A 22,231-nucleotide genomic window follows, 5' to 3' on the forward strand; every position below is an offset into this window, starting at 1 on the left:
GTGGTCGTAGTACTTGCCTTGAAGATATGGAGGCATTACTTGTATGGTGTTCATGTTGATGTGTATACCGACCACAAGAGTCTTGAATATGTGTTTACTCAAAAGGAGTTAAATCTCCAACGAAGAAGGTGGTTGAAATTGTTGAAGGATTACGACATGAGTGTTCTCTATTACCCCGAAAAGGTCAATGTGTTTGCAGATGCTCTAAGTCGTTTATCCATGGGTATTGTGTCTCATGTAGATGAAGCCAAGAAGGACCTAATAAAGATGCTCAAAAATTGGCTATATTGGGTGTGACGTTGGAAGATTCTTCAAATGTAGTTTTATGATCCATCATAACTCCGAGTCATCTTTGGTAGTTGAGGTGAAGTCCAAACAACATCTTGATCAACCATTGATGGAGTTGAAGGAATAGGTTCTCGGGAAGCTTAATGAGTAATTCTCATTAGGGGGGAAGGTGTCTTTTAGTTATTAAGGAAGGTTGTGTCTTCCCTATGTAGATGGTTTGAGGAAACAGATCCTTGAGGAAGCTCATGGGTCCCCTTACTCCATTTTAGGCCTACGACCACCCTAATAAAGTGTAGCCTAAACTAGCAAAAAGTGTGGTCTTTGATAAAAGGCTACACTTTTGGACTTTAGGAAACGCTTTTTAGGGGGTGGCCAAAAGAATAGTAACCTTTGACATTAGGGAACACTTTTTAAATGTAGCCATTACAGCTACACTTATAAAGCGTAGTCAAAGAGGTATAAGGGCACGCTTTGTAGTGATTCATTAGCAACACCTTTTTATATTATACAACACTTAAAAGTGTTGCCTTTTCCTTATTATTGGTCACATTTTAAAAGTGTTTCCTTTTATATATCATCTATAACAACACTTATAAAGTGTAACTTTTCTTGGACGTCCTACAACAACACTTTTAAAGTGTGGCAATGTTTTGTAGAATTTTGTAGCCACAATTTTTTATTTTTAATAATAATAATTTTTATTTGCATATATTAGATAATCACAAAATTAAATATACAAGTGATACAAAGCACAAAATTAACTGATAATTAAATTGAAGAAATATATTTCAGATAAACTTCGAGAAACATGTTTCGTACAACTAGTATCAATAAATTCCACAAAACCAAATGCATTCAAATACATATGACAATAGTACAAAAACTCTTCGTCGTTCACTACAATAGATCGAGTTTACTTTTGGACTTTTGGACACAATTCAAATTCAATTATCGGCGTTTTCCTGCACATTGTAAATAAAATTACAAGTTAGTGACATAAATCATGTATTTAATATACTTACATTCACAGTAACCCAAGCCAATTCATAACAATAAAGTTATGGAAGTGCATAATTGGAGAGTATTCACTGTAAAAATGACAACATTTAGTCTTTCATGTCCCTTATACGCGTCATAAAAGACTATTCTGGTATGAATATTTTTTATGCTAAAAACAAATCGACTAAATAGCTAGAGACTTAAAAGACACTCTTCACAACTATTTTTGTTCACCGAAGTAATATTGTAAGGCTCCTATCAATTTTAATAATACTAATACTATAAAAAAGATAATGGGTAAGCTAGTATAGAGGAGAATGCAATAGGGATTATTATCAACTTATTGATCACTGATTGATAAATATGCGGTAGGTAGTTAGTTTGGTAGATACTCTTTTTGAAGGATGCTGAAGAGACTGAACAATACATTAGGAGATAAATCAGATTAAATACTAGGGAAAATTACCTTCACCACTTGATACATAGACAAACAAAACAAGGAATGAGTTGAATGAAGAAAAACTAGACAAAGTGGAGTTAAATGCTTTTTTTGTTCCAGAATCTCAAGGGACCAACAACATTTCAGAATTCTGATGCCAATGTAACCTAGAAAAATTATGGCACAACCAGAACGAAATATGTCTAACAACGAGAGTATATACGATACATCAAGCACTATATTATTCAGTAAAAGTAGCACGTCTCAGAAAATAGCAGATCCCATAGAATACCAAGATATTTCGTCATTCTAAATGACTATTAGCTTGAATCAATGTAGAGAACTAAAGGTAGAGCTAAATTAAAATGTGCATCGAGTTCCACAAGTGATAATATACACATTTATTACTTTAGGGATAGTGTAACAACAACACTACAACACTATCTTTTTTCTCCCTTTGACAACTTCAATAGCTAGAATCCTAATGATTATAACTTACACTTACATATTCTAGCATGTGTTTTGTTTCACAGTAAAAAGAAGTACTGCTCTTTATATTTACAAACATGCAAAGCTATGAAAGTTTAATAATGAACCGAAAATCGCACTATGATATAACTAAATAAGATACTTATCTGTAAAGGGATCTGTCGGAATTTTTATTACCTACAAATTACTTGGATCCATGTAAAAATGCAAAAGAGATTTCTTTATGGGATTCTTCTTCCATATGGCAATGTATAGTTGTGGTCGAACCTTAAGAATAGTCACCAGTGCCTTCAACCTGCAATAGGCAAACAAGTAATAATGCAGCAGCAACCATTATCCTGGCATTGAAGATAACACAATAGTTATACAACTTGTAAAAACTGATAATCTTTCAAGTTTAAGAGATAAAGTAGCTTACTTTTACCACAAAATAGAAGTTAATAATTTGGAAACTATAGATTAAGTGGAAGCCCCAAAGTACAGTAGAAAATATTCAAGGAAAAACTTGCTAAATTGGGATCAGAACTCTAACATCCTTGTTGGAGTCAAATGGAGAATAGAAGATTGTGAATGAACCTATGGATGAATATCACTTTACGTTGATTAGAAATGGTGATAAAATAAGATCATAAAAAAAATAAAAAGTTCAGATTTAACTCAAGATTTTGACTCGACTATAACTTAGAATTTTTTCCTCATTTAGTTATGATCTTCTTGCTTCAAATAAATAGTCTTGGTTGAACCTTAAGAATTGCCACCAGTGCCTTCAACCTGCAATAGACAAACAAAGAATAATGCATCAACAAATTTCTTGATTAAAAAAATAACGGATTTACAAAACCATGTAGGATTCAATACAAAGCCAGATTTAGGCGGTGAATTTGGCGGAAATATTAATGGTTAATATCGTGGGGAAAGTTTAACCATAAATGGGCTGGAACAGTGAATAACAAAAAGGTAGTCACATAATTATAGGATTCAGAACTAGATCCCACACACACTATACCATGAGGTTAGAAAGTTAATAGTACTTGCAGGCACTACACCATTTTAGGTCTACAGCCACACTAATTCTGAACTAAGCTTTTAAAGTGTTGCCTAAAGTATTTTTGGGAACGTTTTTAAAGTGTAGCAATATTTTTTAACTTTTAACAACGATAATATTAGCAACACTTGAAAAGCGTACTTTTTAATGATATAAGCTACACTTTGTAAGTGTTATTACAATATGATACAATTGGCAACAAATTTTTACATATATGGCCATACTTTTAAAGTGTACTATTTTTATCATTGTAAAAACAACACTTTATAAGTGTGGCCCTAAAATTTTCACCAAAATTTTATATTCCCTCCAATAATTTTAACTCTCCCATTTTAATTGGCCATAAAAATAAACATTAATAATAAATTATAAAAATATTAAGACAAAAAGATGCTCTCTTTCACTTCACTGTAGAACGCGTCAAGCTGAAGAGAGAGCTGAAGAACTGATCAAGTTGAAGAACTCATCTTTCAATATGGGCATTAGATTGTCAAGAAAGATGTTATATTTCTCGCTTCAGCAGTTCCACGAAGTAACAATGTTACCATCATCTAATTGGAGTCACTTTCAGGTAGGGTTTTTACATATTCACACATATTTTAAGAAAACTCTAAATTTTTTACTATTTTGAATTTGAACGCGCCTGAACAACACATTGAAGTTGGGTCGGAATCGAATATCGAAATGGTGTTCGATTCTATGCAGAAACTTGATAAAACAATTGAGGAAGAGGTTGTTAATTGGAGGACAAAGCTAATGGAATGGGTATTTTCCTTGTTTCACTCTTTCTTTTAGAGCTGTTACAATTCAAATTATTTTAGTGTCTTGCACTGTGATTTTTGTGTTGTTATTTTTAGTCTTTAGTCTTAATTATGGTATTCTTGTTAAGAGACAAAGATGAAGATTTTGATTTTGTTATGTAGTTGCTTTATTTCAAGAATTTTGGTGTGCAAATTTTTAGGTTTTTTTCATGAAATTATTGTGGTCAAAATACTTGAGCAAGGGAATTGAGTTTTTGTGTTGAACATGAAGTATAGACTAAGTGGATATGTGTGTAATGAATGTTTATATTGAGTTCAGATATTGTTGGACAGTACTTTCAATAACTGGAATTGTTGTTAAATGTGAAATTACCAATTTTATATGCATATGAAGTTCATTTAGAAAATCTTATTACATTTTTTTACCCGTTTTCAGCATCCCTAAATGGTTGTTGGGGAAGAGTAAAAACTAGATGATAATGAGCAGCCTAGTAAGATTATAGTTGTTTTTAGAAGTTACCATTATAGATTTAAAGTTGTTTTTTGTTTCTTTAGAACTGACCAATGACCATGTTACTCATTAACATAAGTTGTTGCTTTAGAAATTAGAAGTGGTGCTCCTTGATGTATCATTTGTAAAGGGCTCAAGGTATTCCAATAGAAAAATTGATAATGCCAAGTGTTGTTCCTTTAACGATTCTATGATATGACACAGTTTGTGCTACTCATTGTTAAGTCTACAATGGTTACTGTTTTTGGTAATATAGAATAAAAAGCCTTTGCAAAATTTAACCCTTTGTGTGCTATGATTCACTTTGATGATGGCACTTTGCACCCGGAGTACAGATCAAGCTTGGCTGTCAGTTATGTTTTTGAGATTCGTTATCCCTTCACTGATGCTCATTCTTTTATTTCTGGTGGCTTAATCAATGGAATTAATGGCATGCCTTCATGGAGCATTTATATACAGTATGACACCGTTAGCAGGTGTAAAAGGAATCCAGATCATGTCTAACAAAATAAAAAGATGGAGTCACTGTTGCTATTACTTCTAAGATATCCAATTGTAGGGAAAATGTAGGAGTTCTTATAATGTTTGATCCTGAGCCTTTATTTGCAGATGATCCCTGTCTGATGTGTTGGTGAATGAATCGCCAGTGTGGTGAGTACTCAGAGTTTCCTTCTCATTCTATTGTATTCTATGAAATAGTAATTTGTCATGCACTTCAATATAGAGGAATTTTTTAACTATTTTGAATGAAACAGGATGCTGACAGTCATAGGTCTATTGATGTGGCTGCAAGAATGGCCCTTGTTGAATACAACACTGAAAATATTGATTCACCCATTTTAACCGTTAAGGATGCTGTTGAAAAATCTAGCTTTTGGGTGTAAGTTACCTCCACAGTCCATTTAAAGTACTCCTTACCCTCAAATCTTGGAGTGAGTTTTCATCGTTGTATGAGGTTCATTCTGTTTAGTGATTTAGGAGAAGTGAGACACTTTACAACGAGAAGTTATTGAGTTATATTAACTATTTATTTAGAGAACATGTTAGATAACACCATACTTCTTGTTCTAGGCAACACTTCTTCCATTAATTCTGCAAGAGCTGTAATGGAAAGGAGAGAACATGTATACTTTGATTTGCCTTCAGCTGGTGCAATATTTATGCGTTTAGAGCTGCCCCAAAATGAAACTTGTTCGATGTTGTTTGAACTCCCCATGTACTTTCGCTCGCCTTCACCTTAGGAAGAAAAGTCATGATCTTGAACTCAATCCCCAACTAGATGACAGTTAAGGCCAAGACGAAGGTCATCTAAGGTAAGGTTGGTTTTTTGTTTACGTATAAGCAAGTTGTTTTCTAGTTTTGTTTTTGCCATGATTCGGTGATGATATGTTGGACGATGTATTTCGTTTCTAACCGAGGGGTATTTTGAGCTCACTGGATAATTTGGTACTTCCACAGTGTCTAAGCAGTTTAGTCGAGATGGTTCTCTATCGTAATTTTGGTGGCTTTGACAGAGCTTGTTTCCTACTTCGGTGTTCTTTCTTTGACATCTATTAGTTACCTTTAATCAATTGCTCTGCTTTTGGATTTTATGATACAACTTTTGACCAAAACAATTGTATATATTTACCATCGAAAAGACAGAGCATTCAATGATTACAATACACTTAAATTCGTTACAGAACTAAAATAGTCATCAACTTGATTTTTCTAGCATTCTTTACTTTCTAATCATAATCAAGAAAACTACCATTTACCAATATGGTTGTGCTTCCAGTACAGAAATGGAGCAATTAAAAGAAGGTGCAATTGATCTTTTCTGCTTCTTTGTAAAATTCAATTCTATGAGACGCTAACTTTCCATGTATCTCTTCTACTTTATATGCAAAGATTTACTGTACCCAGAAAGTGAAATCAGTGAATTCATGTGTTTCAAAAAGCAAACCTTTAATAGATGTCCCCTTTGATTCTCAAATTCAAAATGAGTTGAATCAATTGAAGAAAAGGGTTAAGACCCTTTGTTTAGTAGTAACGATATTTTTCTTTTGCTGCAGTAGAAGACACTTCATGGCAGAACTAGGAGCAGCTGATCTATTGCCTATTCATCCTTCACATGCTTCTGATGTTTCATCTCCTCCTGATTCCATGGTAATATATATATAATGCTTCAAGTTTTTATCTTTTATTATTCATATTTCGTACTTGATTAGGACAGATTTGTTTATATATGTTATATTAGGTACTGGCAACTTTCTTATTTTTAACACTATTAATTTTTTTATATTGGAGTAGTGTTTTTCTTCATTTATTGTAATATATTTGAATATCTTTAGACTAAACCTGATTTTAGGAGCTTGTATGTAGTCTATATTAAGGAATATTTTATCACGTAACATGCCTATGTATTTCTGCTAGTTCTGGCATCATGTTGTTGCAGGATGAGTTAGAGACAGAACTTAAAAGAATTAGAAGAGCAACTGCTTCAACCTGTAGCTACAGTTTCTGCTGCTCCAGCCCATGTTCCTGCAGGAAGCAAGCTGCTCGGCCCGTTCCTTAGAAGCGTACAGCTGAAGAAGATGAACTTGCTGAATGAAGTTGCTTTTTGATGAAGTGTATGGACCCTCTTAGCTAAACATTTTTATCTAGCTCACTTGAGTTTATCTATTATCAATACTCAATTCGTCATGCTATTTCTTTTCATTTTTCTACATGATTTATTTTTTAAGAAAAAAATGATCTAAGTTGACTCTTGTTATGATAACTTTGCACTTTCTAGTAATAACCTGCATTTTGCTTTCTTGATTTTCTTTTGCGGGCTGGGTCTTTGCCTCCAAGTTTATCAGTTGAATCATCATCTCCATATTCTACTAGTATATCTCCAAAGTTCAGTTAGTTTGTCAGTCTTGGCAGTGATTTAACCCCCATTTAAGAGTTTATTAGCTTTATAGAAGCAGTGTTTTTACTAGCAGAACTCCTAACTTAGATTCGACTGGATATACCATGACACTGGGGCCTTCCCAAAGTGTAATTAGCATATAGAAGTATTTTAAATCTTGGTCTGAACAGTCACAATTTCAGAAGTTAATGTCTTCCAATAGTTTATTTGAGTTGGATATGATGCCAGCTATAAATTTCAGCTTTCTCTGTATTCCGAACCTAGAAATGAAAAGACTATACCAAGAAACACCAGACCAAATCCTTTCCATTTCTCCATAGAGGTGTGTATATTTTTTGTATGTTCGTGTTTTTTTCCTTCTTATCGAAATGATGCAGCTCCTCATGGCTAAGCTTTTTCTTGAATCTAGGAAAGAGGAGCAGAGTAAGAGAGGAGACTATTCACTGAACTTCTACAGAAACAGATTGAAAAAGAGAGGTCAAGAGTTCCTAAAGAAACTCCATTTCTTTACACAACTGATTACCCAATGGTATGCAACAACACACCAACTATTATAATATCTGTTTTGCAGTACACCCCTCTTTTTCATTGGAACTCATTTCTTATGTATTCAATTGGCAGATTCCACCAAAACCATAACCAAAGCATTGTACAAAACCAGAACCTTTCCAACTAGAGAGTCTGGTCAGGCATGAAAGACAGATGCAGAGGGAATTTGAAGAACGGCGAAGATTGGAAAATGAAGAAGCAATGATGAGGACTTTTATAGCGCAACCAATCTTGATCGAGTAAGACCCCCAAAGAATGACTATTTTATGAACTGTATCTTTTCTTCTTGGGAATTTGAAAGATGAATAATGTTTCGTAAATATATAGGGATCCAATTCTACATCCTGAGAAAGTACGTAAGCCCCTCACTAAAGTTCAGGAATTTAATGTACACGTGGATCATCGTGCACCAGATAGAGCTGAGTTTGATAAGAAGGTAATTCTTTAGCTATTCACGTGCAACTTTCTCTTAGAGCTAAGCCTATATCCACTCATGTTGTGTAAGCTTTTGCACATATTAAGGAGAAAGAAATGATGAATCAAAGATACAGAGAGGAGGCAGAAGCTACAAGAATGGTATGCATGTTATAAACTATGGTGTTATTTCGAGCAACACTAATGATTTCAATAGACTTATTTTTATGTCTGGATGCATTGTGGTGGTTAGATGGAGGAAGATATGGCTCTGAAACAACTACGGAAAACCTTGGTGCCTCATGCAAGACCTTTGCCTAAATTTGATCATCCTTTCCTGCCACAAATTTATTGAAAAATTCATGCTATTCTTTGTTTTTCTTCTTTACATATTGAAATTTGGAACAACTACTGAAACTTTTTTTCACACACAGGTCATCCAAACAAGTGACAATCTAAGATCCCCCAAGTTTGTTCTTAAAAGGCAAGAAAGGAGAATATACCAGCTATAAATTGTTGGTGTGTTAATTTGGCTTGCACCATGATGAAAGCAAAAACGATCTCACAATCAAAACAAAGAAAGTAGCATTGTGTATTTTACTATGTGGATATGTTGTGTCTTATCTCTTCAGATCAAACGTCTAGTTCACCTTCACATTTCTGGTTGTGATGTCGTAGGAATATATTGTTGTGTATTTGACTATGTGGATTTTAAATCTATAGCTTTGATTTATTTATTGGCTAATTTTGAGTTTTAGATCTATTATATTTTTAATTATGTGATTATTAAATATATCCAGATAATAATTATTATTCCTAAAAATGAAAAATTGTGGCTACGAAAATTCTACGCAACATTGCAACACTTCAAAAGTGTTGCTATAAGCATATCCAATGTGTGGCTTACTAGTTATAAATTAAATATTTTAAATAAGAAAAGCTACACCTTATAAGTGTTGTTTTAGATGAGATCTAAAAGGCAACACTTTTTAAATGAAACCAATAACAAAGCAAAGGCCACGATTTTAAGTGTAGTATAATCAAACAAAAGGTGTTGCTAGTGAATCAGTACAAAGCGCGCCCTTTATACCTCTTTAGCGACGACGCTTTTTAACTGTAGCTGCTTTGGCAACATTTAAAAAGTGTTGTCAAAGGTTACGCTTCTTTTGGCCACCCCCTAAAAAGTGTTGCTGAAAGTCCAAAAGTGTAGCCTTATATCAAATGCCACACTTTTTGCTAGTTTAGACTACACTTGAGTGGTGTAGCCATAGGCCTAAAATGGTGTAGTGAGGGTACAATTTACGACAAACCGTAGTTGCTGGGTAAGTGAAGTCAAATGATCATAAAACATTGGAATTACATACACACACCATATGACCCAATCTTACTCGTAAAGGCAATCAGAACATAAGTGAATCAAACTACATATAGTGCTTTTACTTTAGCTTACAGCCTTCCAGACCCACACTTCCTCACACGCAGACATGTTTTAATTGCTAGGTGCAAGAGCAATTGTTACACAACGGTGAAATGTATTAGGAAATCCTCACAAAAAGACTCCAGAAAAACTAAAGAACCTTAACAAAATAGGAAAAAGAAAAAAGAACAACAAGAACTTGAAGCTAATTGGCAAAGTTCCTTTTGAGGAAAAAAAAATAATATTTTTTGTTATACGTTAGAAAAATCCAACTTTATACAAAACAATATAGCAAATTGGGCGCGAGCATATACATTCTACTTCAAACACAATTCAGAAAGGACGCATCTTTGAGACAAAAATTACATTCCAAGCAAGATACTTCGCCTGTGCATACCCACACAAAATACTACCTTTTCCACTGTCTGCAGATATAGTAAATATACTCACGAATCAAGATATAATGGCAAGGGTAAAACATGTAGTGCTAGATATTCTTAGGGAGGATAATCATATCGAATTGAGAGTCACACACACATACGAAAAGTTATATTTCTTCATAAACCTAAGACATAAATATATGAAATGTGAAGAAAAGAAAATACCTTATGATGGCAAAATTGCAACCCTTGTATAGCTTCTGCTTGAATCTGAAAATATATGCATATGAATAAGTGCAACCCTTTAATACAAGATTCCAATACAATGGCACATAAAAAGTAGATCTGGACTCGTGCCCAAGACTATTACATAGGCTTTTTATAGCCTTGTGCACAACAATGCAACAAACAGAGAATTCTAAATCATCAAGACCAACAATTCAGACGAGTGATTGACATTTGAGACCTCAAGAACTTTAGAATTTAAGCATGAAGAGTAAAAACCAATTGAAACAATCAAATGTAATGGATCAATATCATCGTGAGAGAGTGAAATCATCTAGACGACTTAAACTAAAACTTGAATCATTTAGAGATAAGCTACCTGGAATGTTTGAAACAAGTACACATTTGCTTTCAATTATCTCCTTTCCCTGTATGGCTTATGACCAACTGATAGCTGCTTGGCAATACCTTTCTTGGATAAAACAACTCGAGAATCTCCCACATGTTCTACTATAAATATTTGACTACTTATGAGCATTGCAATAACTGCAGTTGACCCTCCTTTGCCCAATTCAAATGTTTCAACATTTCATATTCCACAAGACAAAACTCGATCAAGAAGAAAGACAACTCCTCTAGCTGGTAATTATAATCAAGAATATAACTATATTAGTTTAGAGATTAGTTTAACTTTAGTTTAACTTATCAGCTTGAGCAGCCTTGAGAAATCTTCTCATAAAAATAGATGGACTTGGAAAAGACAAAGTGTACTGCAAAGTGGTGAGCATCAATTTCTCCTACAGTAAAATTAATTAGGAATAGATTTAAATATCAAAATAACTGAGATAATGACATGAGTATTTTAACATTTCAAGAATGTCTTTTTTTTGTGTAGGTTTCATATGAAATAATCACAATCCATGCACAAGAGGAGGCAACATTTCCTCGTATTTGCATGCTATTGGATTTACTTCAATGATCGAGTTTATTAGTACACCTCTCATATTGTTCAGAAACTACCAGCAACAAAGTACAAAAATAAAGTTCTTGTAAGCTGAAAGAGGGAAATCACTAACTTTAAATGATGAAATACCATTGGAATACACTTTTTCTTCTTCAACAAGCCTTAAGACATTCTCATAAGCTTTTCTTTGTTCCAGAGAGGCAATTTGAAGTTCTAAATTCCTCACATCATTCTTAATTAATATAATAAAGCTCAACACATTATAGTTCAAAAGACTTAGGGGACCAGAAGCTTGAAAGTTACATCCTACCCACTACCCACATAATATAGGCACAATGGAGTGCCAAAATAATGTAAGCCGCTGCGTCTTTATCATGATAAGAGAAACATTTATATATAGGTTTAACTCATGCTGGAATTTGGTACCTGTTTCTTCTCCTCATCAAAATTTTGCTTTTCTCGCTCAGTTAAAGCTTCACGTTTATACAATTCTCTGCCCCAAGAATCAAGCTTCTTCTTCTTGCTCTCAAGCTCTAAGCATAACATTTCTTGCTCCATTAGAACCTTCTGTACATTCTCACGTGCAAGGTGTTGCATCTTTCGTGATTCTGCACCAAGTACACTTAACTAGCGGAACTTTCTATTACCTATGAATATCCAAAAAGGATCTCTTTAGCTTCTGATCTTTGTTAATCAATGATCTAGTGACACCATACTAGTTCTCAAAGAAAATGTAAGATGCATAAAGTTAGTTACATATTAAATAAAACTATTTTAAACCATATATGAATTAGCAAAAAAATATCTTTTGAAAAACTACAGGTAGATGCTAATAACGATTTAGAAGAGGAAGTTTGATTATTTTCACTTGAACCGGAACCAACCATTAAATGAAACTCTCTCTTGTCATTAATGTCCACTGAAAAAATCCCTAAGCATCTGTATAGTACTTGTTATTGTGGAACCAGTAGAATTCAAACTTGGAGCATTTGCTTAAGAACCAGAGCTTAACTTGTCTCCGTTCCTATCACTTTTTGACACACTAGAGCTGACCAAATAAACCTCATTAGCAGCAACAACAACAGAGACCCATACTACTGCATATCGGTCGAAGGTGCCATTGGCTCGCAAATCATTCCTAATCAGTGACCAAAGAACTTCTGTTGTTTGATCCTTCTCTCTTAAGTCCTTCACCATTGGCCAATCTGGTAGTGGAAATCAACTGAAGACAGTCCACTCTAATAGCCTAATGATGCACGAACTGGAAACAAGTGAATCTGATTAAAGTTGCTCTGATTCAGGGGCATCAACACTAATGGCTAAGATTGATCAATTTCAGCACGAAAAAGTTATGCCTAAAGCTTGATCAATACATGCAGTGTCCGAATTAAGACTCTCGTTACACTCTTTTAAAATTGAATACTTCTTTTTCAATGGACGATCACATTCAATAAAAGGTGGCGGTAAACTAGCACTTAAAGGAAATAACCTTCAGAGGTCTTCTACCTGTAGCTCATAAGATGGAAAAAACAATTGTGTCAGAAAGGAAACGCCTTGAAACATAAAAGAGGGGAGTCATTGGCGGTAAGCAATAGAAACAAAAAAGAAAGTGTCTTTTGCCTGTCTACTAGTGTTTCACACTCAAGCGCAGATACGGGATTGTTTATTCAGACACACCCCGACCCTCCACACCAAGGAAGAAACAAATACATGCATATATGTGTGCATGTCAGTGTGTATAATAAACTAGATAGTAAAACTTGCAATTGCAAAAACAATCATTTTTATTAAGAAAAATATCACTCCATACAGATTAGACATCAAGATAAAGTTATATCCAGGACAAAATGAGTTACCTCATATGCAACCCGTTTAATAAAGCAAAACTTGCAGAAATTTTGAAATCATTTAAATGGACAAAATCAGTTACCTCAGCTGATGCATCTCTCAGTATATTAATTAAAATGACGCTTTTCTAAGAAATTTGATCTTTTCAAGAAGAGAGGAAAGTTGTGGTTAAAATGTTGGCCAAGTCATCAAATCATTTGTAGTTCATTGTCACTGTGAATACAGAAAATTCAACTGATTAGATATTTTCTCCTTTCTATCTACAGCAAAGACTACCTGGGATAAAAAACAATGCAATACACTTGTCATTAATGACTCTTATGAGCCAAGTTACTAAATCTGGGATTCTCCCGTTCCTCCAAATCGCTACAGCAGCTAGATTCTTCGATTCCTTCAAATCTGAAATTCATTGAATTGTTTCTCTAGTCTCTCCCATATAGGTGAGACTATTAAGGAAATCTCAACCAAAAATCTTTAAGATTATAATGGAGAATTTTTGGGTGGAAATCAGAAGGAGAGAAACTAGGGTTTAATCTTTTAGGGCAACTAGCAGAGCATTTTAATTGGATGCAAAACGTTTTGAGGTAGAGTTAAATATAATGGGGGGAATACTTTTTTTTTGTGAAAATTTCAGTAAAATTATAATGCCACACTTACATAGGTTTTAAAAATTATAAAAGTAACACATTTTAAAAGTGTAGTGATATGTATAAATATGCATTGCTAATTGTATAATGATGTGGTTACGCTTACAAATTGTAGCCTATACTATTAAAGAGCAAGTTTTATGAGTGCTGCCAAAATTACCGAAGCTAAATGATAAAAACTAAGGATATGCTTTAAAAGCATAGTCAAAAATATTTTAGGCAACACTTTACAAGCGTTGTCCAGATTTAGTGTGGTCATGACCTAAAATGGTGTAGTGAACTAAGATGTATCATGACCTTAGGAAGTGTTTTGGTGGGAAGATTTGAAAAAGGACATAGCGGAATTGGTTGCTAAGTGTCCAAATTGAAAACAAGTTAAAGTCGAACATCAAAAACCGGGTCGTTTACTTAAAGAAATTCAAGCTCCTACTTGAAATTGGGAAGACATCAATTTGGATTTTGTGGTAGATTTGCCTTGGACACAAAAGCAATATGACTCTATATGGGTGATTGTGGATAGGTTGACCAAATCCGCTCATTTCATTCCCATCAAGTCTACTTATTCGGCGGAAGATTATCCAAGAATCTTCATAGCTGAGATTGTGTGTCGCCGTGGTATTCCGTTATCTATCATATCTGATCGGGGTGCACGATTTATATCTAGATTTTGGAGGTCATTCCAAGAAGGGTTGGGTACCAAAGTAAAGTTAAGCACCGCTTTTCATCCCCAAACGGATGGTCAAGTGGAGTGTACTATTCAAACCCTTCAGGATATGCTTAGAGCTTATTGATTCAAGGGAAATTGATATAAGCATTTTCCCTTGGTAAAGTTTGCTTACAATAATAGTTTTCATTCATCTATATCCATGTCTCCTTATGAAGCCTTGTATGGTAGGAGGTATAGGTCTCCTATTGGATGGTTTGAAGTGGGTGAGTCTTCACTTTTGGGTCCCAATTTGATTTATAAGACCTTAGAGAAGGTTCATATTATAAGGACCGGATGCAAACAGCCTATAGTTGGCAAAAGTCTTACGCTGATCATAAGAGAAGGAAATTAGAGTTTGAAGAAGGTGATAAAGTGTATGAAAATTTCTCCTATGAAAGAGGTGGCTAGATTTGGTAAGAAAGAGAAGTTGATTCCTCGTTATGTATGTCCCTACGAAATCTTGCAAAGGGTTAAGGTTGCCTAACAATTTAAGCTCCCTAGTGAGTTGACTTCGCTTCATTTGGTTTTCCAAGTTTTTATTCTTAAGAAGTGTATCGGTGATCCCGAGTATATTCTTCCTATTGAGGGTCTTGGTGTGAAGGATAACCTCTCTTATGAAGAAGTTCCGATTCAAATCCTTGATAGGCAAGTATAGAAATTGAGGAACAAAGAGGTGGCTTCCGTAAAGGTGTTATGGAAGAATCACCTAGTTAAGCGTGCAACATGGGAGACCGAGGCCGACATGAAGTCTCGTTACCCTCATTTATTTGATAACTAAGGTTACTTGTTCTTACTAATTATGAAAATAATATCTATAATTGAAGTTGCTTTGATTTTTAGTGAAGTTTTGCAAAATGTGCATTTTGGATGTCATTATAGTGAATATTACAGTGAAATTATGCATTGGACTGGAAAATTTGCAATTCTTATTGTTTTTGAGTTATGTTGTGCATTTTGACATTCTCACGATCCGAAAGTACCCCCTAGAAGTTAGGGAGAACCCTTGGGTCATGACCGGGCATACTTGACCCTTTGGGGTCTTGCACAAGCCTTTTAACTATCGTTCATTACATAAGAGATGAAAAGTAGTGCGGAATTAAATCTTTTCATGACATTTAATATAAAAAGGAATCTTTTATAAATACTAAGAAAATCTCATCTTCACAAGCCAAACTTAAAGACACGACATAATTAACTTAGGGACACGACCCTGTACATTTGAAAGAAATATAAGTCTCAACATAAAGAAACTAAGAAGATAGGAATTATGCCCTCGGATATATGAGGAAACAATTTGTCTTGCGAGGAACTTTCTCAAGCTTTGCCTTGTAGACTTCAACCTTGCTTTCAAAACCTATACTTATAATAGAGTATAGAAAAGTATGGGGTTAGTACAAAGCAATGTACTAAGTATGGCATATGCAAAAACACGCAAAAAGAGACATTTTAGTAAAAACACATTTTCATGCCAATTAAGTGAAACATTCATGAACATGGAAGTGAAACAACAAAATAATCATCATTTAACACTTAGAGAAGAATTTCCATAATTTTAACAAAAAGGAGCATTATTGTAAACTTCCAAAATATTACAGTGAGTTCATTTTGAACATTTATAGTCAACTACCCTAATTCTAAACAAGTAAACTTCCAAGGCCAAGCAAAGAGGAAGTGAACTCATTTCCCTAAGAGTTTTCCTGACTAAGGATTATCCTAAGACTTACCAAGGTAAGACATGAAGGAAGTACGCATATGCCTCCTTCAATACATACCAAAGTGATCCTCAAAACTACCCTTTTTCGGCTTACTCACCTCGGGAGAACAAGACCCACTCAATGACAAGACATTAGAAGAACACTTAAACAACCCACCAACACTTCCCTTTCGAAATTCCTACTTAGTGCAATGAGTAGATGGCGTCACATACCACCACCTATCCTAAGTAGGACACTCTTTTAGAAGGCTTGGCCCCAAGACTACTCTTTCGAAAGGTCTACTTAGTGCAATGTATAGATAGCGTCCCATTCCACTACCTACCCTAAGTAGTATGTTCTTTTGGGAGTCTTAGTTCATCCAATTCAGACAAGGCTCACTAAGACTTCCCTTTAGGAATGTCTACCTAGTGCAATGGATAAATAGCTTCCCATTCCACTGCCTACCCTAAGTAGTACATTCTTTTAGAAGACTTAGCACTTTCATTTCTTTTGTGGGAGGCTAGCTTAACCGACATAGACCATGAGAGCTAGACATGGAATCCCGATATTAACCCCTATCGGATGAGGGATCCTCACTTTCCTAGAGTTAGGTTGTTCTCTTAGCTTTTACATGGTTTTCCCAATAGCTACACTTACATGGGCGCATAGTTAAGGGATAAGGAGATTGCTGCTACGTAACTCATTCTGTACTAACGAGGAGTACTCATCTCAAGAGGTACATCTCAACTCACGAAGTGTAACCACCTCTTTTTCATATCCTCTCGGTGCTAGGCATAACTTCCCACGGATTCTCAACATTATAAACTATACGTTAAGGATAACTAGTGAGCACTACATCTCAACTCACGAAGGACATTCATCCTCCAACCTATCTTATAAAGCTCTTAGGATGTAGATGGGTTGCTACTAAACACTTCAACTCAACTCACGAAGCGTGTTCACCACAAAACTCCCCTTTTACTTAAATTATCTTCATTCATTCAAGTGTGTGTGTGTGTGTGTAATGTGAGCACACCTTGCACATAAGCATCATTTCACTTATATTAACGTCTATACATGATTTAGACCTTGATTCATCAAATCACACACTTTACATGCTTCACATAATCATGTACTTCACTTAGGCATACTCTCTAGCCTACTCACATAATATCTTCAATAAGCACATTTAACAAGAATAACATCATTTCACATAACAATCGTTCATGGCCTCATTCACAATAAATAAGTAAGTTCACATTCATATAAGTCAAATAAACACCGCGGTCAAGAAGGTTGACCATACCACTCAAGAGCATTTCAAAATTAAGGCTAAACAACATAACCAACTTAACCTTTTATCCAAGCTTCCATCACCTATAACACACACACACACACACACACACACAGACACACACACACACATACAAAAAAAAAGAATATTATAATTCGAAGACATTTACAATAGAAAAGCCGATCAAATAGCAATAAATAAACAATCAAATTAATAAAAAATAATAAAATAGTCTTAATTGTTTTATATTTGTTATCACTTAGCAAGTATATTATTAAATAATAATGAAGTGACCTTGATTGCTACTTGTAACCCCCACATAGATTGCATGAGATACGGCCGGGACCCACATCTGTGGACCTCGAGGGATGCCTAACACCTTCCCCTCGAGGTAATTTGAACCCTTACCCCGATCTCTGGCTCGTTGACCTTAGCTAGACTTAGTTAGGTTAGGTAGGTGCCCTAACGCGCCTTAATTCGTTAGGTGGCGACTCCAAACTCGAAAATCCCAAAAGAGTTGTTAGGTCGTGCACAAAACCCGTTTTTGCGAAAAAATGGGGTGCGACAGAATGGCGACTTTGCTGGGGATATTAGGTTCTTACCATTACGTGTTTCGTGCTTATTTATGGGGGGTTTATTTCATTTTGGTCATTTTATTTTTTGTTAGGTCCTTACCATGTTTAGTTTATTTTGTTGCCTTATTTACTGTCTTCTCTCCATGTTCCACCCCTTTCCCTTTTCCTTAATTGTTTATTACCATGTTTCACCTCTTCCCTTTTCCCTTATTTACTTAATTACTTGTTTAATCCCATACCCTCTTTTCTTATTTGCGTGATTTTTAATATATTGATATGTTTAAATTCCTTTAGTTATTCATGCTTATTTATCTATTTATTGTTTATAAACTGCCTATATGTTACCGCTTTCCAATATAAATGCTAAGTGTTTATTGCTTTGCTAACTTGCATTCCGCTCATACCTCCCCCAATTGGGACCCTCTTCCTTTTTTTTTATTTTGTTCTCATGATGTTGTGCCTTTGCACCTTTCACAACTACTCCAATTCTATTCAAATACCCATTATAGAGAGTCGGCATATGCGTGGACGTAACGGATAATTTTACTACCGCGAAACCACAAGCCTCTCGCATAGAATTTCTTTCAAGTCCGTGTCAAGCCAACTCTTAGAAGTCCTGGTTAGGTCATACATGTTGCTTAAGCCCTAGGTGGTTTGACCCTTGGTGTCAATCCACATAATTAGTAACCACCCTCTCGTCTAAAGTGCGCTACACTCTTTAGACAAATTGCATACTTATGTGTCAACGTGATCATAATATAATTAAATCAAGCCAATTTTGCCAAAATGGAGTTTAGAAGTTGTTTATTGTTTTATTTGCAGAGTCATGGATGAGTATGAACCCCCAAACCCTCAAATGGTGAAAGCAGTGAGTCAGAGATTTAAGACCTGGTGGATGGATATAAGGAAAGGGAGATTCATCAATTGTTGGGTGGCCTCACATTTCTTATTTTTGTCGTACCAAACCCTCACCTGACTAGGGCACTACTAGAGTATTGGGACCCTGTGAGGATGGTGTTCAAGTTTACAGATTGTAACTTGACATTGAAGAAATTAGCGGTTTCATCGACCTTCCATGCCATGAGTGTCAAATGATGGTACCTTATAAGCCGTCATCAAGGGAATTTCTAAAAAGAATGGGGATGAAGTCTAATCCAACTTGGACTTCTTTAGACCTTGGGTGGACTAGTTTAGACTTCTTATACTCACGATTCGGACGAGATGATGGCTACTACATTTATGACTATGAATTTGAGTGCTCCGTTGAAGAATGGGAAAAGTATCGTATGGATGCCTTTGCCATCGCCTTATTGGGATCCTTGGTTTTTCCTAAATCAAGAGGAAGAATCGATACATACCTAAGGTACGTGGTTCGAGACCTAGCTCAAAGAGGAGGCGAGCCTAGCAAAACCATAGTGCCCATGATCCTGGCGGAGATAATGAGGAGTCTGTCAGCATGTGTTGATGGTAGAATGTTCTTCGAGGGTGCAACCTTCTACTTCAGCTATGGGCTATCGATCACTTCCACAAGCGATCTGACGTGGTAGATACCTATCTTGGTCTAGGCAACGAGATTGATAACCATCCAAGAAGGTTGGCACATTTCGCCGCGCCTGTAGGATTTGTAGACTGGCAGATATTTCTGATGAGCTTGAGAGCCACCGAATTCAAAGGAAACTTCATTGGTTGTCCATGACTAATGTCATAGTAAGAGGGGACGACCGATATTTCATCGAACTTATTGGCTTAAAGGGTGTCCAACCATATGTGCCTCTTCGAGTACTTCGCCAATTTGGGCAAACTCAAATCATACCACTCCGATCTGACATGGAGCCATTTAAGTATGATTTTGGACTAGATAAACCACAAGTGCACAACATACTTCGACGATGGGAGCGTGTGTTGACCATTCCAATTGGTGCACGACAGGCTTTATGCACGCATGAGTATTGCATATGGATCTTGATAGAATCTGAAGTCCCAATATCAAGTGGAGAAGGATACCATGGGCTTGCCGATGAAAGAGAAAACATATGGGCACGGAGTGTGTTGAAAATGACACAAGAAATCCCTCCCATCACAAGAGGTCAATTGGCCCCAAGCTCTTGGAGTCGATACCTCCAAGATTTCAGAATTTAGGATGATTTTCCCCAAGTTATCCCTTTTCCCTTAGTTTATTTCAGTTTTTTTTATTACGTATTGTTTGAATTTTATAATAAATGAAATTTTTGTTTCTTCTAATCTAAACTCCAAATTGGCAAATAAGGCTTGAATTAATTATTGTGCATCACTTATGTGTCGCTTAGGCCTACCTCTGGCTCAACGAGGCTCTTTTGCATTTAGGGCGTTTATCTTAAATAATGTGTTTGATATCCCAATTTATGCAATGTTCTAACTTGGGCTTTATTTTGCTTTTTTTATTTTACCCTTTTCCCATGGTTGATCTGTAGATCATGATTTATCACACGCGATCAAAGGGTTCATTTCCTTCTCTCCCGACTGAGAATTGCAAAGGAAAACTGAAAGCGACTAATGCTAAGGTTATGTGCAAAACTATTGAAAAGAAGTGTCTTCCAGACAAGTGGTATCAAACCTTGAGCAGAAAATAAAGAAGTTAGAAAAAGAGTTGTTGGACATGCGCGAGTGGGCAAAGTTGTTACTATCCGCCAATCCCACTTTGGAGACAAACATGGGTATGTCACCTTTCGCAGGTCAAGTCACTCTCCAAAATAATCCTCCTCCAGATTACTCTACCTCTCAAAGTCAACCGAGCTCCATTCAAATATCTCCAAAGAACATCTACTTTCCAAATCACTCATATCCTCCACAGCATCATGCATATGCTCCTAAACCTCAACACCTTACTTCGCACCCGCATCACCCTTCTGTGCAAGCTCCTCAATACGAAACACCTCTACACCAAGTTCCCTGGCATCATGCGCCTCTCATACCATTTCCAATCCCTCCATATCAAATGTCTCTATAACAAAGGCCTCCTATGCCATTTCGACAACCAACATATCCTGGCCAGAATGCCAAAGTCACTCGACCGCATATCCGCAAAAACCTCTTCAAGGTTGAGGAGAGACTTGACAAAACTTATACTCCTCTGACTGAGCCTATAGGTCAACTTTATAAAAAGTTGAGGATCGCTGGTCACATAGCTCCTATGAATGAAATAAAGATGACTACACGTGCATCGTAGATTGAACCCTCCAAGATTTGTGCTTATCATTCAGGAATGGAAGAACATACAATAGAAGAATGTCATGATCTGAAAGATAAGATTCAACAACTGATTGATACTAAGGCCATACGCTTGGAGGACTTTGCAACAAAGAAAGTTCAGATGTGAACGTACCAACGTCTACTTGATCCAGTTTCTCAAATAAGGCTTGCGCCATTTAAGTTCATGTTCTGACACCCATGATAACATATGGGCAAATAAAGTTGGTCAAAATCTGCCATTCAATTGCTGCTCAAGAATGTTCTCAATATCTCGCTTATGCTCTTTTTGTAATTTGGAACTACGTCAGACCTGATTCCCATTTAAGAGGGGATATGTAGGCGCTCCTATGGGGTTCGGTCTTATCATAAATAAAACTTTCATTTTCCCCTTCTATTGATAGCTGGGGCAAAATTTTTGAGAGGGTCTAAATAATTCCATCAAGACTTCTCCTTGCACATCTCCATACTGGGGCAAAATTTTTGAGTAAACTCAAAAATTCCATCAAAAACATTTCTTCTCAACAACTGGGGCAGAATTTTGAGAGGATCTCAAAATTGCTGAAAATCAAGACCTGGTAGAAAAATTTTTGGAAAAAAAAAATTCAACAGTCGAGCTACAACTACAACAGATCAGAATAAAAGAAGTTCTACACTGGGGCAGAAATTTTGAGGGGAGCTCAAATTTTTTGACAACACTCCGAAGAACATTCCATCAGACACCAAAGGAGCACGCTGCGCCAAATCATGAATACAGATCAACCTCCCCCCTTTTAAACTAACTATTTTTCTTTGAATGTAGAAAATACAGGTATATATACAAAGGAAACTTCAAAAATCAACATACCACAATTGAGCCCGACAA

General features: G+C 35.7%; 2 protein-coding genes across 29 annotated transcripts; one reads left to right on the plus strand and one right to left on the minus strand.

The window, feature by feature from the left end:
* Nucleotides 1-1,061: 1,061 nt before the first annotated feature.
* LOC107007522 (factor of DNA methylation 5-like) lies at nucleotides 1,062-13,844 on the minus strand. 14 transcript variants are annotated; one of them, XR_003575616.1, is made up of 6 exons: nucleotides 11,804-13,841; nucleotides 10,793-11,052; nucleotides 10,414-10,458; nucleotides 2,873-2,986; nucleotides 2,393-2,553; nucleotides 1,062-1,250 (listed from the first exon to the last, which is right to left on the minus strand). XR_003575616.1 is itself a non-coding variant. In XM_015206172.2 (4 exons), the coding sequence occupies exons 2-4, from the start codon at nucleotides 11,972-11,974 to the stop codon at nucleotides 10,171-10,173; spliced, it is 279 nt and encodes a 92-aa protein (XP_015061658.1). In that variant the 5' UTR covers nucleotides 11,975-12,024; nucleotides 13,502-13,823; the 3' UTR covers nucleotides 9,863-10,170. The 14 variants fall into 14 exon arrangements, 1 of the variants encoding a protein (XP_015061658.1); XR_003575617.1 differs by having other exon boundaries at nucleotides 2,393-2,510; nucleotides 2,959-2,986; nucleotides 11,804-13,840; XR_003575615.1 differs by having other exon boundaries at nucleotides 2,959-2,986; nucleotides 11,804-13,840.
* Nucleotides 3,007-9,152, plus strand: LOC107007521 (protein TPX2-like). Of its 15 annotated transcripts, none has more exons than XR_003575602.1 (11): nucleotides 3,009-3,831; nucleotides 3,966-4,025; nucleotides 5,142-5,183; nucleotides 5,288-5,412; nucleotides 5,604-5,845; nucleotides 6,587-7,144; nucleotides 7,838-7,957; nucleotides 8,050-8,216; nucleotides 8,305-8,413; nucleotides 8,500-8,553; nucleotides 8,645-9,152. XR_003575602.1 is itself a non-coding variant. In XM_027913511.1 (8 exons), the coding sequence occupies exons 4-8, from the start codon at nucleotides 8,131-8,133 to the stop codon at nucleotides 8,901-8,903; spliced, it is 369 nt and encodes a 122-aa protein (XP_027769312.1). In that variant the 5' UTR covers nucleotides 5,857-6,680; nucleotides 6,970-7,144; nucleotides 7,838-7,957; nucleotides 8,050-8,130; the 3' UTR covers nucleotides 8,904-9,152. The 15 variants fall into 15 exon arrangements, 3 of the variants coding, with proteins under 3 accessions (XP_027769312.1, XP_015061656.1, XP_015061657.1); XR_003575608.1 differs by having other exon boundaries at nucleotides 8,826-9,152; XR_003575601.1 differs by having other exon boundaries at nucleotides 3,008-3,831; nucleotides 8,305-8,553.
* Nucleotides 13,845-22,231: the final 8,387 nt, after the last annotated feature.

The sequence above is a fragment of the Solanum pennellii genome, chromosome 12, assembly GCF_001406875.1.
Source record: "Solanum pennellii chromosome 12, SPENNV200".
NCBI classification, from domain to species: domain Eukaryota; kingdom Viridiplantae; phylum Streptophyta; class Magnoliopsida; order Solanales; family Solanaceae; genus Solanum; species Solanum pennellii.

What these genes read in the sequence shown, in the direction of transcription:
- LOC107007521 (XM_027913511.1), top strand. Translation starts at nt 8,131, where the DNA reads ATGCAGAGGGAATTTGAAGAACGGCGAAGATTGGAAAATGAAGAAGCA. An exon ending in GCGCAACCAATCTTGATCGA is followed by an intron (nt 8,217 to 8,304) that starts GTAAGACCCCCA and finishes GTAAATATATAG; the next exon opens with GGATCCAATTCTACATCCTG. An exon ending in AACAACTACGGAAAACCTTG is followed by an intron (nt 8,687 to 8,825) that starts GTGCCTCATGCA and finishes TTTCACACACAG; the next exon opens with GTCATCCAAACAAGTGACAA.
- LOC107007522 (XM_015206172.2), bottom strand. Translation starts at nt 11,974, where the DNA reads ATGCAACACCTTGCACGTGAGAATGTACAGAAGGTTCTAATGGAGCAA. An exon ending in TTGATGAGGAGAAGAAACAG is followed by an intron (nt 10,459 to 11,803) that starts GTACCAAATTCC and finishes ATATATTTTCAG; the next exon opens with ATTCAAGCAGAAGCTATACA. An exon ending in TGCAATTTTGCCATCATAAG is followed by an intron (nt 10,234 to 10,413) that starts GTATTTTCTTTT and finishes CTATATCTGCAG; the next exon opens with ACAGTGGAAAAGGTAGTATT.